Below are 15,503 nucleotides of genomic sequence, written 5' to 3' on the forward strand. Positions count from 1 at the left end.
TCAGATACACAGTACATCTTATATATCCACTGACAGTTCTACAGGTTCCCCTTTAACCCTCAGATACACAGTACATCTTATATATCCACTGACAGTTCTACAGGTTCCCCTTTAACCCTCAGATACACAGTACATCTTATATATCCACTGACAGTTCTACAGGTTCCCCTTTAACCCTCAGATACACATGTACATCTTATATATCCACTGACAGTTCTACAGGTTCCCCTTTAACCCTCAGATACACAGTACATCTTATATATCCACTGACAGTTCTACAGGTTCCCCTTTGACCTTCAGGTACACATGCACATCTTATATATCCACTGACAGTTCTACAGGTTCCCCTTTAACCCACAGATACACAGCACATCTTATATATCCACTGACAGTTCTACAGGTTCCCCTTTAACCTTCAGGTACACATGCACATCTAATATATCCACTGACAGTTCTACAGGTTCCCCTTTAACCCACAGATACACAGTACATCTTATATATCCACTGACAGTTCTACAGGTTCCCCTTTAACCCTCAGATACACAGTACATCTTATATATCCACTGACAGTTCTACAGGTTCCCCTTTAACCCTCAGATACACAGTACATCTTATATATCCACTGACAGTTCTACAGGTTCCCTTTAACCCTCAGATACACAGTACATCTTATATATCCACTGACAGTTCTACAGGTTCCCTTTAACCCTCAGATACACAGTACATCTTATATATCCACTGACAGTTCTACAGGTTCCCCTTTAACCCTCAGATACACAGTACATCTTATATATCCACTGACAGTTCTACAGGTTCCCCTTTAACCCTCAGATACACATGCACATCTTATATATCCACTGACAGTTCTACAGGTTCCCCTTTAACCCTCAGATACACAGTACATCTTATATATCCACTGACAGTTCTACAGGTTCCCCTTTGACCTTCAGGTACACATGCACATCTTATATATCCACTGACAGTTCTACAGGTTCCCCTTTAACCCACAGATACACAGCACATCTTATATATCCACTGACAGTTCTACAGGTTCTCTTTTGACCTTCAGGTACACATGCACATCTAATATATCCACTGACAGTTCTACAGGTTCCCCTTTAACCTTCTGCTACACACATACATTCATGGATGTATCTGGGAGCTCTTTGATTTGCTTCTGTGTGCGTTAGCGTGTGTGTATGTGTGTACCTATCAATATTATGTTGCTGTTGTAAATAAGTGAGGTCATGTTTGTGTTAGAATATTCCTGAATATATAAATGCAAATGGCTGCTTGATTTAGCTAACACCACACGAGGAAATTGAAACGCTGGCAAAGAAACACGAGTGATGTCATGTGCATGTGACAGCTATTTTTAGTACGTTCGGGAAAACCGGATTGATGTGAATACATACCTTCCGAGCTGGGGGACAACACTGGGTGGCTCGAGTGAGTATTACTATTCCCCAGCTTATGCTTTATCGAACTTCGATTTTAAAGTATATTTCTTCATCGATGAGCAGACTGAATCTACGTGGCGGATGAAGGTGTGATGAGTGTTAAGATTGCTCTATATATAGCCATGCATCAGGGGTGTTCTGGCGTGTCGGTGTGGGAGATAACTCTGTCTGTCCTAACGGCTAAATGTTCTGCGCCTGAGAAGGAATAATTGTTTTCAGTTTGAAATGGAATCTTGAATATATATATAAAACTCATTCTCAACTATTAGTAAAATTTCACCAAACAAAATAATATCTGATACTGTCTGTCAGTTCTATTCTTGATTCAATTTCGTAAACGTTCGTGATAATATCAAATCCTTATTTTTAAACACTTTCCATGCAATGAATACATGCTGTGATAATATCACATCCCTATATTTAAACACTTTCCTTACAATGAATCCATGCTGTGATAATATCATACCCTTATATCAAAACACTTTACATGCAATAAGCAGATGCTGTGATAATATCAAATCCTTATATCAAAATGCTTTCCATGCAATGAATACATGCGTGATAATATCACATCCTTATATCAAAATGCTTTCCATGCAATGAATACATGCGTGATAATATCACATCCATATATGAAAATGCTTTCCACATCCCTTCTTTCCAAACTCTTTCCATGCAAATAATAATGTGATAATATCACATCATGTTAGTTAAACGTTTTCCATGAAATTGTTACACGTTGCGGTAATAATCATTTCAATCTGAATTAAAGTTTTCAAGAAGTTTTACGGTTGACATGTGGAGGAAATTTCAAAATTTGATTAAGTGACAAACATGATGTCCGATGCATTTCCCTATTTTTTCTGTTTTACATATATTTTTTCCTCCTTCCCTGTTACAAATGTGACAGCTCTCACCCAGGGTAATGTGAGTTCCAGCATGCAATGCATGTAATAGTGTATTTCGTGGGTGTTTAAAGCATGTACAGAGGATGAAGGGTTTTTTCCATAAGGACAAACACTCATTCACCTTCTTACACACCTACATTCACACGCACCTCGATAGGAATCTGCTGGCCTCGTATCACATGTTGAATATATTCAAAGGTCTTGATTATTGCTGCTTCAATGATATAACACCCAAGCCTGATCAAACTTATGTTGGTCACTGTTTCTAAGAGCTATGTCCTTTTCTATTTTGTATCTAATGTTCATTTCCATTACAAATCTGCTAAAATTAAGTTTTGAATTTTGACATTTGCATTTGTAAATAAAGAATTTTGCGAAAAGCAAAATGAAATAAAAAACCTTATCTGTTATTATGTTTTCTTGAACTCCAAATAGTATAAATTCGGCACTTAGCTTCATATTGCATACATGACCACACTGGTCTATCCATTTCAGAAACTGATCCCAAAAGTTCTTAGTAACATCACATTCCCAAAATAAAAGGACGATAGTTTCTGTTTGTCTCTTACAAAAAGAACAAAGATCATTCTGAACATATTTTAGTTTAAATAAAAAGGAATCTGTTGTAAGTATATTGTGCACAAGTCTATACTGAAACCAGCGCAGTTTCACTTCTTGACATGTACTAAACACCTTAGCACAAATCTCATTCCAGGCAAGCTGACCAAATTTAAGTTCCCATTTTTCCTGGCCTTTTGTTTTTATTTCTGCTGCTACAAGTGTAAAATAAACATGCTTAGAACCTGAACGCACACTGCAAAGCTTTTGTATAGTACAGCAGTGTTCTTTGACACAGTCTGGTGTACTTTTGGTTAACATAAGAGTTGCAAGATAATGTTTAATGCTGTTTATTACACCATAAAATGTTCCAGGTATGATGAACGAATAAGATATATTTCTCTGAATTGCATTTCCCTATTTTGATTTATACCATATATTCCAGAATTACTTCAAGTGAACAATTGACTAGACTTAGCATTTGTCTATGATGGGTTCCACCGGTGGGGCAAAATACGCACACCTTTTCGCGAACACCTGGTATCATCACTATTTGATAGTGATTCATAAACGCATGCCCTGTCATCGGATCGCAAGGTAACAATCACTGGATTGTCTGGTCCAGACTCGATTTGATTACAAACAACATCGTACAGCTGAAACAAATATGTACTCATGATTTCGCCACAACTGTACAATCAAATCCGCTTTTAGCAGAGATTTCTTATGGACGTGGAAAGGGTTTTGTCGCTTTAATTTCCATACACTGAGTAACTGTGCTGTGTGCAGGTGGGCCTCTTTCCTCTTTCGCAATCACACACTGCTGCATTTTAACTGGCAGTCTCCATCTGGTATCTGTGATATACCTTTCACGCTTTGAACCTGTCATGACTGGGAGGAAATGCCTGTTCTTTTTTTCAGTAAGCACACCATGGACTCTTTGCATTTCCGAGAATATCAGAGAGGAATGATGGTTTCAAACAATGAATCATTTCCCGATGCTGATGTTCATTTAAACGAGGTGTTGTCAAATGCAGTTGGCCGAGGAGAAAGGATACAGGGTACGATTAGACATGATCTATTTTGATGTTGCCAATAAGTATAAGGTACTTCGGTACAACATGACGAATCAGTTCCTAACTGAACGAGGGAGCAGTTATCTAATTTTCGAGAGATGAGGTAACAAACAAAACAATCCACAAACGAAATAATTGAATTCTTTGGACACTTTAAACAGGACGCACAATATTTTTGGACACACTTAATGTAAATATATTTGTATATGTTATAATGATACGATGTCTTAAATTCCATGTTCAGATCATAATGTTTACATGAATTGTATTGATACTTCGAAATTAGAATACAGATTCATAATATCGTATAGTGTAGTAATTACTTAAAAGATTATAAATTTCTTTGTAAAACTTACATTAAAAAACTGAAATGAAGAAAACAAACATTGTGGACATGCATTTAATTTTCGGATGTTCACCAAATGTATTCCTTTTCAGTTACAGACACGCTCGCCTGTATCCACTGGAAAGGATCTCATGGTTCAGTGACATCAACACTAACCCTCACACAGCCGAAATTAGAAGACCCTGATCGAATTGATGAGGAATTTTGTGAAGCCATGGTTCGGGATCCGACTCAACTACACACCTTCATTCGTGATGTACATAAGCACCAAGCAGTCAAACTGGTTACGGTGAAGGTCCATCCCATTGCTTTTACATTTCGTCATTTCGAGAATGACCTGTTCGTCAGATGTGCAAAGGACTTTATGAATGCTATACGTTGTCTTGTTTCAAACTGCGTGCATTCAAAACCTGAGATCAAAACAGCCCTTAAAGTTAATAGAGAAAATACAGACACTTGCACTTCTTTCCATCGCGGATTTGGGAACCACAGAACCGGTAATCAGTCCACCAGGTAAATAGTTCTCCGCTTGTTCTATCGAACTGTAGTGAACCAAGACGGACAATTCGTACTCCATTCTTGACCTTTGCTTGGACTAAATTCAGAAATTAGATTCTACATGTATTCATGTATGGACGAATTTTGACACAAGGACCATTACTTATGCTATCAACCAGAGGTGTGCGTTCACATACTTCTCTGCCCATATAAAATGATAATAATATATTACCAGATGGCTAGATATATTAGGGATCATAACTTACAAGTTCGGAATAATGTGGCATTATACATCCCTACACAATGCACTTTAAATAGTTATCTAGAAAGAAAACTGTTCAAATTTTAATTTACAGGTATTGCATGACGGAGGGAAGAAACACACAACTGGAGAGTGTAGCATCCACAAAGGAGAGGTTTGCTGTTATTGATAGAGAAATGAAGAAACAAAAACATTTCATTGAAACTCAGTTCGCCCTACACAGACAGCAGAATGATGAGATTATGTCGACACTCTCTCATGTACTGTGCACACTCCAGGCAGGCCTGACCAGTGCTGAGATCCAAAAAGTCATAGCTGAAGAAAAAAACCGTTTGACACAAAGTTTTGAGAAGAATGACGAACCAAGATTAACTGTCAAAGATGAATCACAAGATGATTTGGCGAGCCACACGTCGCTCTCCACGTTAAGTTCTGACCATCAGGTACAACGCAATGGACCTGATGACTTCTCAAGAACTGATCACGGGAGTCAAGAGAACCATGGCTGCACCCATGAACCTGTCCGCAAGGAAAACAGATCAGATGCAGCCCAAACAAAGGAAAATGAACGAGCCACTGCAGCAACTGCAGATGCAACTACCCATGCATCGGGTTCAAAGATAAAACCAGAAACCAGTCGTAACCATGAAACGTCCGGTACCATAAACACAACGAAACAGGATGGCGTCGGCAAGGTCGCTGATAGTCTGGCTGCGTCCAAAGTTCAGACGAAATACTCAAGAAAAAATACACGACTGTTTTCGAGTTCAACGTCAAGCAACGTAATGACGCTTGATCGCTTGAAAGCAGGTCAGGACACGTCGGGGTATAAACCTTCTGGAAAAGGTGAAGGTCAAAAGGTTAAGACACTCGCTAACTTGAAGGAAGAAGAATGGAAAGAAGATCGCGAAAAACATGACGCAACTCTTGCATATCTAATGGGTCTCCATGATCCCAGCGACGGAACAGTAGACAGGGATGATGTCTTGAAGAGTCTCACCAGGTAATTCCATTTCCTTATGAAACTCAAATGTGTGAACGAACATTTCAGCGTTATCACACAATAATGTCACACAATAAACGACCCGTGAAGATCCGGGCTAGAATTGATCTTCAGTAACCTATACTTGTCGTAAGAGGCGACTAACGCGACCGGGTGGTCAGGCTCGCTGTCTTGGCTGACACATGCCATCGTATCCCAATTGAGTAGATCGATGCTGATGCTGTTGATCACTGGATTGTCTGACCCAGATTCGATTATTTACAGACTGCCGTCATATAGCTGGAAAATTGCTGAGTGCGGCGTAAAACTAAACTCACTCACACAATAAACATCGGAACATTGTTCGGTGTAAATATTTATGTTTTAGTGGTAAATCGCTCGTGCCCATTAAAAAGGAAAGGACAAGGTCTGGCGAACCGTCGAAAGGTAGAAAACGTCCGGTGTTAGATGTACAGAGTCTTATTAGCAGTAATCCAGATGACACAAGGCTGTGGAGCGGACTTGAAGACGTACTTCAGGAAGGTACGCTGTACTGTTTACACATCGAGTTATGCCAATGTCGCGCCTTGCCGTATTTTAAACCGGTTTTCTGTCTATTCCTGCATCATTATTCCTGTGTGTATATATTAATATACAACATGGGTAGCTACATAGACTAGTGGTTAAAGCGTCCGCTCGTCACGTCGAAGGCTCGGTTTCAATTATCCAATTAGACACAATTTGTGACGCCCAGTTGTGGTGTCACTGTTGTGATATTGCTGGAATAATGTCGAAACGGCATAGCCCCATACTCATTTACTGTATGTTAAATGTGTCCTCTTGGGTGCGGTTGTTCCAGATGACGACGGATCTCTCCGAGCTGAAGCAGCATTGGACACAGTGTTTTGTCTGGACACGTCTGGGAGCATCAGTGAACAGGCATTTGCACAGATGAAGGATATTGTCCTTGACTTCCTTACTGGTATTTATAGTTACGTTAAAGATGCTAAACAACTAAAATATATAATGTGAAACAGTTGTTGTATCGTGTGATAATTGATACCTTTCAATTGACTAGGTATTGAAGAGGTTGCTGAAAAGTATGATATTGAGGAAAACGTCGCTTTAGTGACATTCGGAGGAAAGGCTAAAGTAATACACCATCTTTCGAATGACTACGCAAGTCTGCAGGATGCTCTTGGTAAGTCTGATTGCAATATTGGGCTAACAAATGCAAACTGAGTTATTTTCCTTTTCCAGAAGCCTGCAGCTATCTATAAATGTTCCCACATAACATAGCAAAGTCTATGAGCATATTATACTAAGATTCCGCTTTTGTATATTCACACTTGTATATAGTTTGACGTTTTCAAAGCCGAAGGAAGTGTTTCATGTTGCAAATTGAACATGCATTTCTCATCAGAAAAAGTAGAGCGAGGAGGTCCTTCTCCACTTCTCCAGTCCCTGGTGGTTGCCCTTGCCTGTCTTTCAAGAGGTGTGTAACTCATCGTGTCACAACGTTGTGATCTTTTATCCTTGTCATTATGTGTCAACATTACTTTACACGGCCTAGGAAATATGTGTCTTTGTCATTGATTCGAATGTAAGGAGCAGCCAGATATCTAACTATTTAAAATGTTCATCTTCTAGCTATCTTGTTTGGCTTTTGTGTTTTAGTAAAAGTGTTTCTTTTTCAAAACCATGTCATGTGTAATATGTAGGTGGCATCTGTAATATGGGAGGCCTTTTGGTTCCACCAAGGATTGTCTTCATAACTGATGGATTGGCATCTGCAGAGTTACCGGAGACAGCGCCAGATACAACGTGCCCATCTGAGAAAGTACGATGTCTGGATGTTGTAAAAATGTACATTATAGCCTGATCTATGTTGTGCTATTTAGTTTGGAGTTTCTTTTACACGTTTATTAAAGAATGAATGATCTCGACACACCAGTTGGACAACATATCGCATGATTTAATAAACATTTTTCTATATTTGTCTTCAGGATAAAATGCGCCTCATTGGTGCAGTTGGAGCATTAGGAAGTGAACATGCCAGAACATATATAGCAAGTCCTCTTGTGTGGATCCCAATCGGGGAGGCCGACAGGGTGAGTTTGATTGGGTGTTTTCGGTTACGTTTACGATATTGCATTAACATCTAGCCAAACATCCCATTAACCTTGGTGCGAGTGCTCATTTGGAAGTGAAAACGTATTATCTTATGATTGTGTTTGTACTTGATATTTGTCAGTAATGACGGATTATGTTCTAAAGAACCGCGAAAAGCCAAAGATACTGGTTCGGTTCCCTACATAGGCGTTCGGTGACGTGTGTGCTGGAGGGGGATGGGGTGGGGAATCGGGGGTAGGGTGACAGGTTTTTTGTCAGCGCTCTTCAATAGCATTGAAAATCTATAGTAATTTTGAACAATAATCTTATGTTTTCAACAATGCAGACATTTCTCGAATCTATGGTGAAGTTGTGCCACGGAAAACTGCTGGAAGGAAAAGACGTGAAGACACTTTGTAACCACCAACGACTTCGGGTGAGCAGTGTCTAAACATATGTAGACTATTCATGTAGACGGTAATTATAACTTTTCGGTCTATAAGGCTTTTGTGGCAGCATGTGCCGAATATGGCTATGGTTTGTTTTGAAGAGGGACGGGAGAGCCTCGATAATTTGAAACAAATATATTCTCACTATTCTGATTTACATTCGTCGACACAGAGTAAAGATAACAAAGTAAAGTAAGGGTTTTTTCTAATCATAATTGTGTTTAAAAGCAATATCCAGTGTTCTTCGGGAGGTTTAATTAACATTCAAAACCTTGGTATTTACGTATAAAAGAGACACACCAACAAACAACAGCAGAGGGCAGCAGCCTGCATGACTTGTGTTGAATGTCCCATCTTGAGCTCATCATATTATTCATCATTGAAGTAAACAACTGTTTATTAATTACAGAGGATAGCGAGTAATGTTTTGGTGTACATGAGACGTCGGGATACCGAGTCAGATAACTTTAAAAGTGAAATGGAAATGGTGATCAACGCCTTAGGCGACACTTTGACAACATCAGAAAAGGTGAGACTAGCATGTATACTTGTTCCTTGTTGTATGTCTGGACTTATGTTTGCCCAATCTCAAATCGAAAAGGCGATTTAATTATATAGTTTACAGTTTTTCTTCCTATCCTTTCATCTCAGGAAGAGATTGCCACATTGGTCAAAATGAACATCTACAACGTTGAGGGCAATCTCGGAGCTATTGACAGTTTTGATAACATCACGACAAGAGACAACTTACCCCCACTGGGCAGCAGAGTGGTCCGTGGACCAGACTGGATGTGGGGGGACCAAGACTCGCAGGGTCCCGGGACAGTCATCAACCACGATGCTGATGGCCGTAAATACAATAACATTCACATAATATACCAGCTGGCTGTAAACGTCATATATACAGTATTTTCATCTTAGGCATCTAGATCTGGGTTTGTCGCCGTGCCTGTCTTGTTTTATTGTTCCTATTCATGTACGTACAGTCAACAACGCTGAGCACACAACACAGCACAGATATTTTACTGTGTTGGTGACTCAGGTTGTTCGGTCGTCTCAGGCGTTTCTATTCTTTGAGCAAGACAAGAAAAGTGTCTATTTGCTTCAAAGACTTGGACTAACGTCCCTCGTCTGTTTTCTACAGAAATGTACATTTGTGCCAGAAAATGGAGGCTTGACTTATTATCTATACAAACACATTTTAATATACTTAGGCAAATGCAGCAATGGAAGTTTAGATGTACACTCCAACAGCTCTATGAATTTAGATTCATCTGGATGTTCCCAGTAATATTTACCTATATATTTCACTCTGTTTGTATGGTGATTTGGACACACAAGCAAAAAATGGTATTCGTCCTCTATGACGTTGGTACCAGATGACAGACAAAATTCACAAAATCTCAAATTTCTATCTATGTTTTTGTAACGTCCTATTTCAATTTGTAGCTTATGACATGGTATTCTAATCTTTGTTAGATAGCATCGTATATTCTGTGGAATCCAACTAAGATAATAGTCATATTCAAACACCTGTTTAACTTTCGTATACAATGTAAGTTTACTACTCTTTTCTAACTCACTTCGCCATTTCTGCATATAATTATCATTCATGCGTTGTTTAAATGAGGCCACAAATGGCATGCAATCAACAGAATACGGATCTAGCCAAACACATGCATAACCATTTCTACACAACAATTCCTTCACTGAGTTACACCAATCTTTTCACCTTTTTCACAATAAAGCAGTGATATGTTATATGCAGCTTTCAAGACCATGTTTTCAGTGTATACCAATTTAAACCAGTAAAACTCTACAATATCTATTTACATACAACGGTATTCTACCAAGTTCACTGTAAACTGCTGCATTTGATGCTTTAGGATGGACGTGTAGTATTTTCTTACAAAACCTAAGATGTATTTTTTCTATTTCCGGTGCATAGTTTAAGCCCCATATCTCACAACCATAGCTAAGAGTACTCGTTACGAAAGAATCAAAGAGTTGACAACATATTTTGGGTGAGAAAACTCCACACCTTAGATGAGAAGACAAAACAGAGTTAGGTAACCGTTGAGCACGCCCAAAACAAATGGTCCTGGGTTCGAATCTGGTTTCACGCCACTAATGTTTTTAGGCAGGTAAGCGCCATAACCATTCATGTGGTTTTTATCTTAGTGGTAAACGTCCAAGACTTGCATCACTTTAGGCTTTACCCCCATAATAGGCTAAGGTGCGGAGCTATAACAGGAATACTCGTTATCTGTCGAAATCAGGTCTGCATTGCTCTTTGAAAAGTTGTGTACCTAATATTTTATTCTAAACCTCTGGAATTTTCAGCAAGTGTGTGGGTCTTATGGGACAACGGTCAACGGAACGTTTACAGATGCGGCGTCCAAAACGAGTTCGATGTTCTGATTGTGGATGACCAACCGCGGACATTTGGTGATAGCCATATGGTTGAGATAGGAGCTCAAGTCGAACGAGGTAAACGCCTGCAACTGTTAAAGTTAGTTCACCAAGAGTACATAAATACATAATTTAGAAATAAGGACATCTCCATCCTCGATAATCTCCAGGGTATAGTGGAGAGTGATCGTAACGTATACCCTGGAGATTATCGAGGATGGGACGACTCGTGCGCAGCATTAATTTGGATGTTGCAGAAATATTGATCTGCGACCCAGCGTGTTCCTTCGATATACACATGAATCTAACTTTACTGTTTATGGGATCTTAACACAACACATTCTTTGAAATTTGAGGTCTGTACTGGGCATTTGACCATTAGTGTCTATGTGACGTATTGTTTGAGGTCTGTACTGGGCATTTGACCATTAGTGTCTATGTGACGTTTTGTTTGAGGTCTGTACTGGGCATTTGACCATTAGTGTCTATGTGACGTTTTGTTTGAGGTCTGTACTGGGCATTTGACCATTAGCGTCTATGTTACGTTTTGTTTGAGGTCTGTACTGGGCATTTGACCATTAGTGTCTATGTGACGTTTGGTTTGAGGTCTGTACTGGGCATTTGACCATTAGTGTCTATGTGACGTTTTGTTTGAGGTCTGTACTGGGCATTTGACCATTAGTGTCTATGTGACGTTTTGTTTGAGGTCTGTACTGGGCATTTGACCATTAGTGTCTATGTGACGTTTTGTTTGAGGTCCACACTGGCAGGAGTCGTATGGGAACCAGGATGGCGGGCCCGGGAGTCACGGAACTGTCATAAGACGCAAAGGACAGATAATCATGGTGACGTCTTTCTTCTTGTCTCTAGCTTATGTTTCTAAATAATACAACGATTCTCCTTGCAGCTAATCAATCTGAGATGTTGCTAGAGGTTTGACTGTCCCATCAGTTATATCTTTCCTCTATTGTAAGTCCCACCAGACTATTCATTAACATTTTCCACTGGTATCCTAACTCTTGTCAAAACTTGAATTTTCATGTTACCATGAAAAACGCGTGTGTGACATCAATTATGTAATATGTTTAGATTATGCATGTGTATAAATATCATATGTGCGTTGTTCGTAGGTGAGATGGGACAATGAAAGTATCCACAAGTACAGGTTTGGGGAAAACAATATGTACGACGTGGCAATGAGGTGTGTTCCTAAACTTTTAGTTCAATATATCATTAAGTCTATTATGTACTGTTACCCAGCCTAGTTATCCCGCACCTGGGATCCCAGTATAACCATATTTGAAATTCTACCATGACTTCAGTAAATTCTGGATTGTGATTGGTTAATCAGTCATTCAGAGGTATATAATCAAGTTATATACCTCTGATTTTCCAACACAGTATGTTTATCTCCTAAGTATCATGACTCCATTAGTACATGTCAAGTGTTGTTTTTTTTCATTTATTTTAAGGTTTTAATATTACGACATGTTGTCTTTCATTGTTTCTTTGCTGTGTGTAAAACGCATTAATATTAATATCGCTGGAATATTGCTTAATGCGGCTTAAACCCATTTTCCTTGTACCCGACCGTGATATTGCTGGAATATTAGTTAATGAGGCAACCATCACTCACTTTACTGTGTGCCATGGTGTTGAGGGAATACTGAAGTTTGCAATGTGCACCGTGATATATGATCCATTCAGGGACCCATTTGCCTGTCTGCTGGAGAGGAGTTCCCCACAGTCAACCAAGAAGAGTGATACCAGCCTCTCTCTCAGTCACCCTCAACATACAGGTGAGGATCAGTACATCGCCTAAAGGCTCTACCTGAGATTATCATACATGAACAAGCTAACTTAACTTGGTTTCGGCTGTATATAATATTCACGAGACATGATTCACTTATTCGACGACATCGGAATTGGTCCTCCGCATCCCCTGCTTTTAAGACGCAACTAACGGGATCGGCAGGTCAGATTAGGCAGGTCCATGTGATTGTATACAATTTGCATAGCTCGATGATCATACTATCATTTGATGCAATCACTGGACTGTCTGATCCAGAGGCGAATATTTACGGATCACCTTCATATAGCTAGCAATATTGCTGAATGGGCTCTAAACATGAAAGAAACCAACATTTTACAACACTAAATGTATTACTGGTTTGATTTGGTTTTGTTGTTGTTTAACGCCGCAATCAGCAATATTCCAGCTATATGGCGGCGTTCTGTAAATAATCGAGTCAGGACAAGACAATCCAGTGATGAACATCGACCTACGCAGTTGGGATACGATGACATGTGTCAACGACAAGGATGGGTTGCTGAAGACCAATTCTAACCCTGATCTTCACGGGTGAAATGTGTTATTGTATCAGGTAACATGTCTTGCTGTATCAGGTTAATGTGTTGCTGTATCAGGTGAAATGTATTGCTGTATCAGGTGAAATGTGTTGCCATATCAGGTGAAATGTGTTATTGTATCAGGTGAAATGTGTTGCCATATCAGGTGAAATGTGTTATTGTATCAGGTGAAATGTGTTGCTGTATCAGGTGAAATGTGTTGCTGTATCAGGTGAAATGTGTTATTGTATCAGGTGAAATGTGTTGCTGTATCAGGTGAAATGTGTTATTGTATCAGGTGAAATGTGTTGCTGTATCAGGTGAAATGTGTTATTGTATCAGGTGAAATGTGTTGCTGTATCAGGTTAAAAGTGTTACTGTATCAGGTGAAATGTGTTAATGTATCAGGTGAAATGATCGAACACGTTGTGTTGTATTCAGAAAAGCATGGCCGACCAGAAAGTGACAGGTCGTTTGTGTGGCAGAGGAACGATGGGCGACACGGATGGCAGGACTACACAGAGGCTGAGAATGCCAAGATGATGACTGAGTACAGGAAGCGAAAGATGGGGTCGTGTCTTCTCAGTAGGAATGGCCAAAGGTATTCTTGACCACTTATCTGTTAGCAAAAATATCGAAAAATGATATTAAAAAACGCACCTTTTGCTTGTGCATATTTCCTAAATGGATATAGATTATTTGTATTATACAAATTGAATTGCATTGTATTGTATTGTAATTGTCATGTTAAAGAATTATAATATATGTCGGCACATTTCAGTTTCAGAATATCCTTCCGAAACAATATTGAGAGATCTGTGGAGGATAATACGACCGCAGACATACGGAAACGGTTCACCGGTAGGCAGATTTCCTTGTCTTACAATATGCATCACAATATTATTGTAGCGTACAGCACGTTCAAATTTGGATGGATAAATATTTCCTAGTGTCGTATCATATTGTACATTTGAAAGGATTTACATAATTCCAGTCCTTGTTTTCATTTCAGATTAACTTTGGGTTATCCTGGAAGTAGGGCCTGAGAGGGTTGATTGAAACATGGTGCAAAACCAGCGTTTGTAAAGTGGAGTTTGAAAGATCCTGTAGTGAATACTATTTCACAAAGGACGACAGTCTTTTTTTTTCAATAATATGATTTGAGTAAATATCACATTGTCTTCTTTCTATAATGAATGTGCGAGTCTTGGATCATTTCGTGTTTGTTTGAGTAAACTGTTTTGTAGATCATGTGTAAACTCAACTCAACGTTACCGTCCTCCGTAGATCGTAGATGCTATGCATAGCACTGAAACCAATGTGGTGGCCAGGAAAATGAACATGTAGACATGATAACAAGAAACTGTAATTGGTTTTGCCTGTCGGAGATATAAACCATACAAGAGATCAGTTGTATGCTCAGTACGATACACATACGTTATGGTAACGATTATTGGCTTTGGTTGATCCAAGATGGATCTGATATTTGTGAAACTGAACCTGGCTACTTTGATGTAGTAGAAAGTACACGAGATGACGGAGGACAAGTGTACGTTAATGAGTACAGTGTACATCAGACGCTGCTTATATGTACTCAGTGCTGAAAATTCCCCAAACTTATTTCATCCAGACAACCGGTCTGGCAACTCTCCTAAGTTACCAGACCGGATAAAATGCTGCCAGTCCAGAAATTTCTGGACTAACAAAAGCAACAGGAAGGTAAATTTGAGGAAGGCACGCTTGAGTGTCGCCATATTGTCAACTTTAACCAGAGCTCCATACACACGGTCGTAGGCATCGCATGTCTATAGCTTCCTCAGTAATACACTGTTATGAGTGCAATTCTAAAACGGACTCTAATTGGGTAATTTCGATTACTTGGCCAATGGCAAATGAGGACCGAAACACAATTATTATCTCAGAAAACGTAAGGAAGAATAAGGTAACTTCTTACATTAAGTTAGAGTTTACCTCGTATATATTAAAATGGATTGCATTGAATACATTACGCAATAACAACAACAGCCCGACCATCGTGTGACTCTCCGGGAGCAAAACAGACCTTCGGGCAGGAGGGAATTTCCAACGCTG

At 39.3% G+C, this 15,503-nt stretch overlaps 1 protein-coding gene across 3 annotated transcripts; it reads left to right on the top strand.

Annotated features, from left to right (window-relative positions):
- Positions 1–1,383: 1,383 nt before the first annotated feature.
- Positions 1,384–15,298, top strand: LOC124280404. 3 transcript variants are annotated; one of them, XM_046716315.1, is made up of 21 exons: positions 3,323–3,523; positions 3,848–3,987; positions 4,441–4,861; positions 5,203–5,694; positions 5,755–6,111; positions 6,479–6,633; positions 6,950–7,072; positions 7,169–7,291; positions 7,514–7,585; positions 7,812–7,930; positions 8,097–8,201; positions 8,549–8,638; positions 9,061–9,180; positions 9,303–9,501; positions 10,995–11,141; positions 11,820–11,908; positions 12,194–12,264; positions 12,771–12,862; positions 13,854–14,013; positions 14,194–14,273; positions 14,425–15,298. In XM_046716315.1, the coding sequence occupies exons 1-21, from the start codon at positions 3,414–3,416 to the stop codon at positions 14,427–14,429; spliced, it is 3,270 nt and encodes a 1,089-aa protein (XP_046572271.1). In that variant the 5' UTR covers positions 3,323–3,413; the 3' UTR covers positions 14,430–15,298. The 3 variants fall into 3 exon arrangements, with proteins under 3 accessions (XP_046572272.1, XP_046572270.1, XP_046572271.1); XM_046716316.1 differs by lacking the exon at positions 3,323–3,523 and adding an exon at positions 1,384–1,449 and having other exon boundaries at positions 5,203–6,111; XM_046716314.1 differs by having other exon boundaries at positions 3,322–3,523; positions 5,203–6,111.
- The last annotated feature ends 205 nt before the right edge of the window (positions 15,299–15,503 follow it).

Source organism: Haliotis rubra, unplaced genomic scaffold, assembly GCF_003918875.1.
Source record: "Haliotis rubra isolate DU_JTF1 unplaced genomic scaffold, ASM391887v1 Scf267, whole genome shotgun sequence".
Classification (NCBI taxonomy): domain Eukaryota; kingdom Metazoa; phylum Mollusca; class Gastropoda; order Lepetellida; family Haliotidae; genus Haliotis; species Haliotis rubra.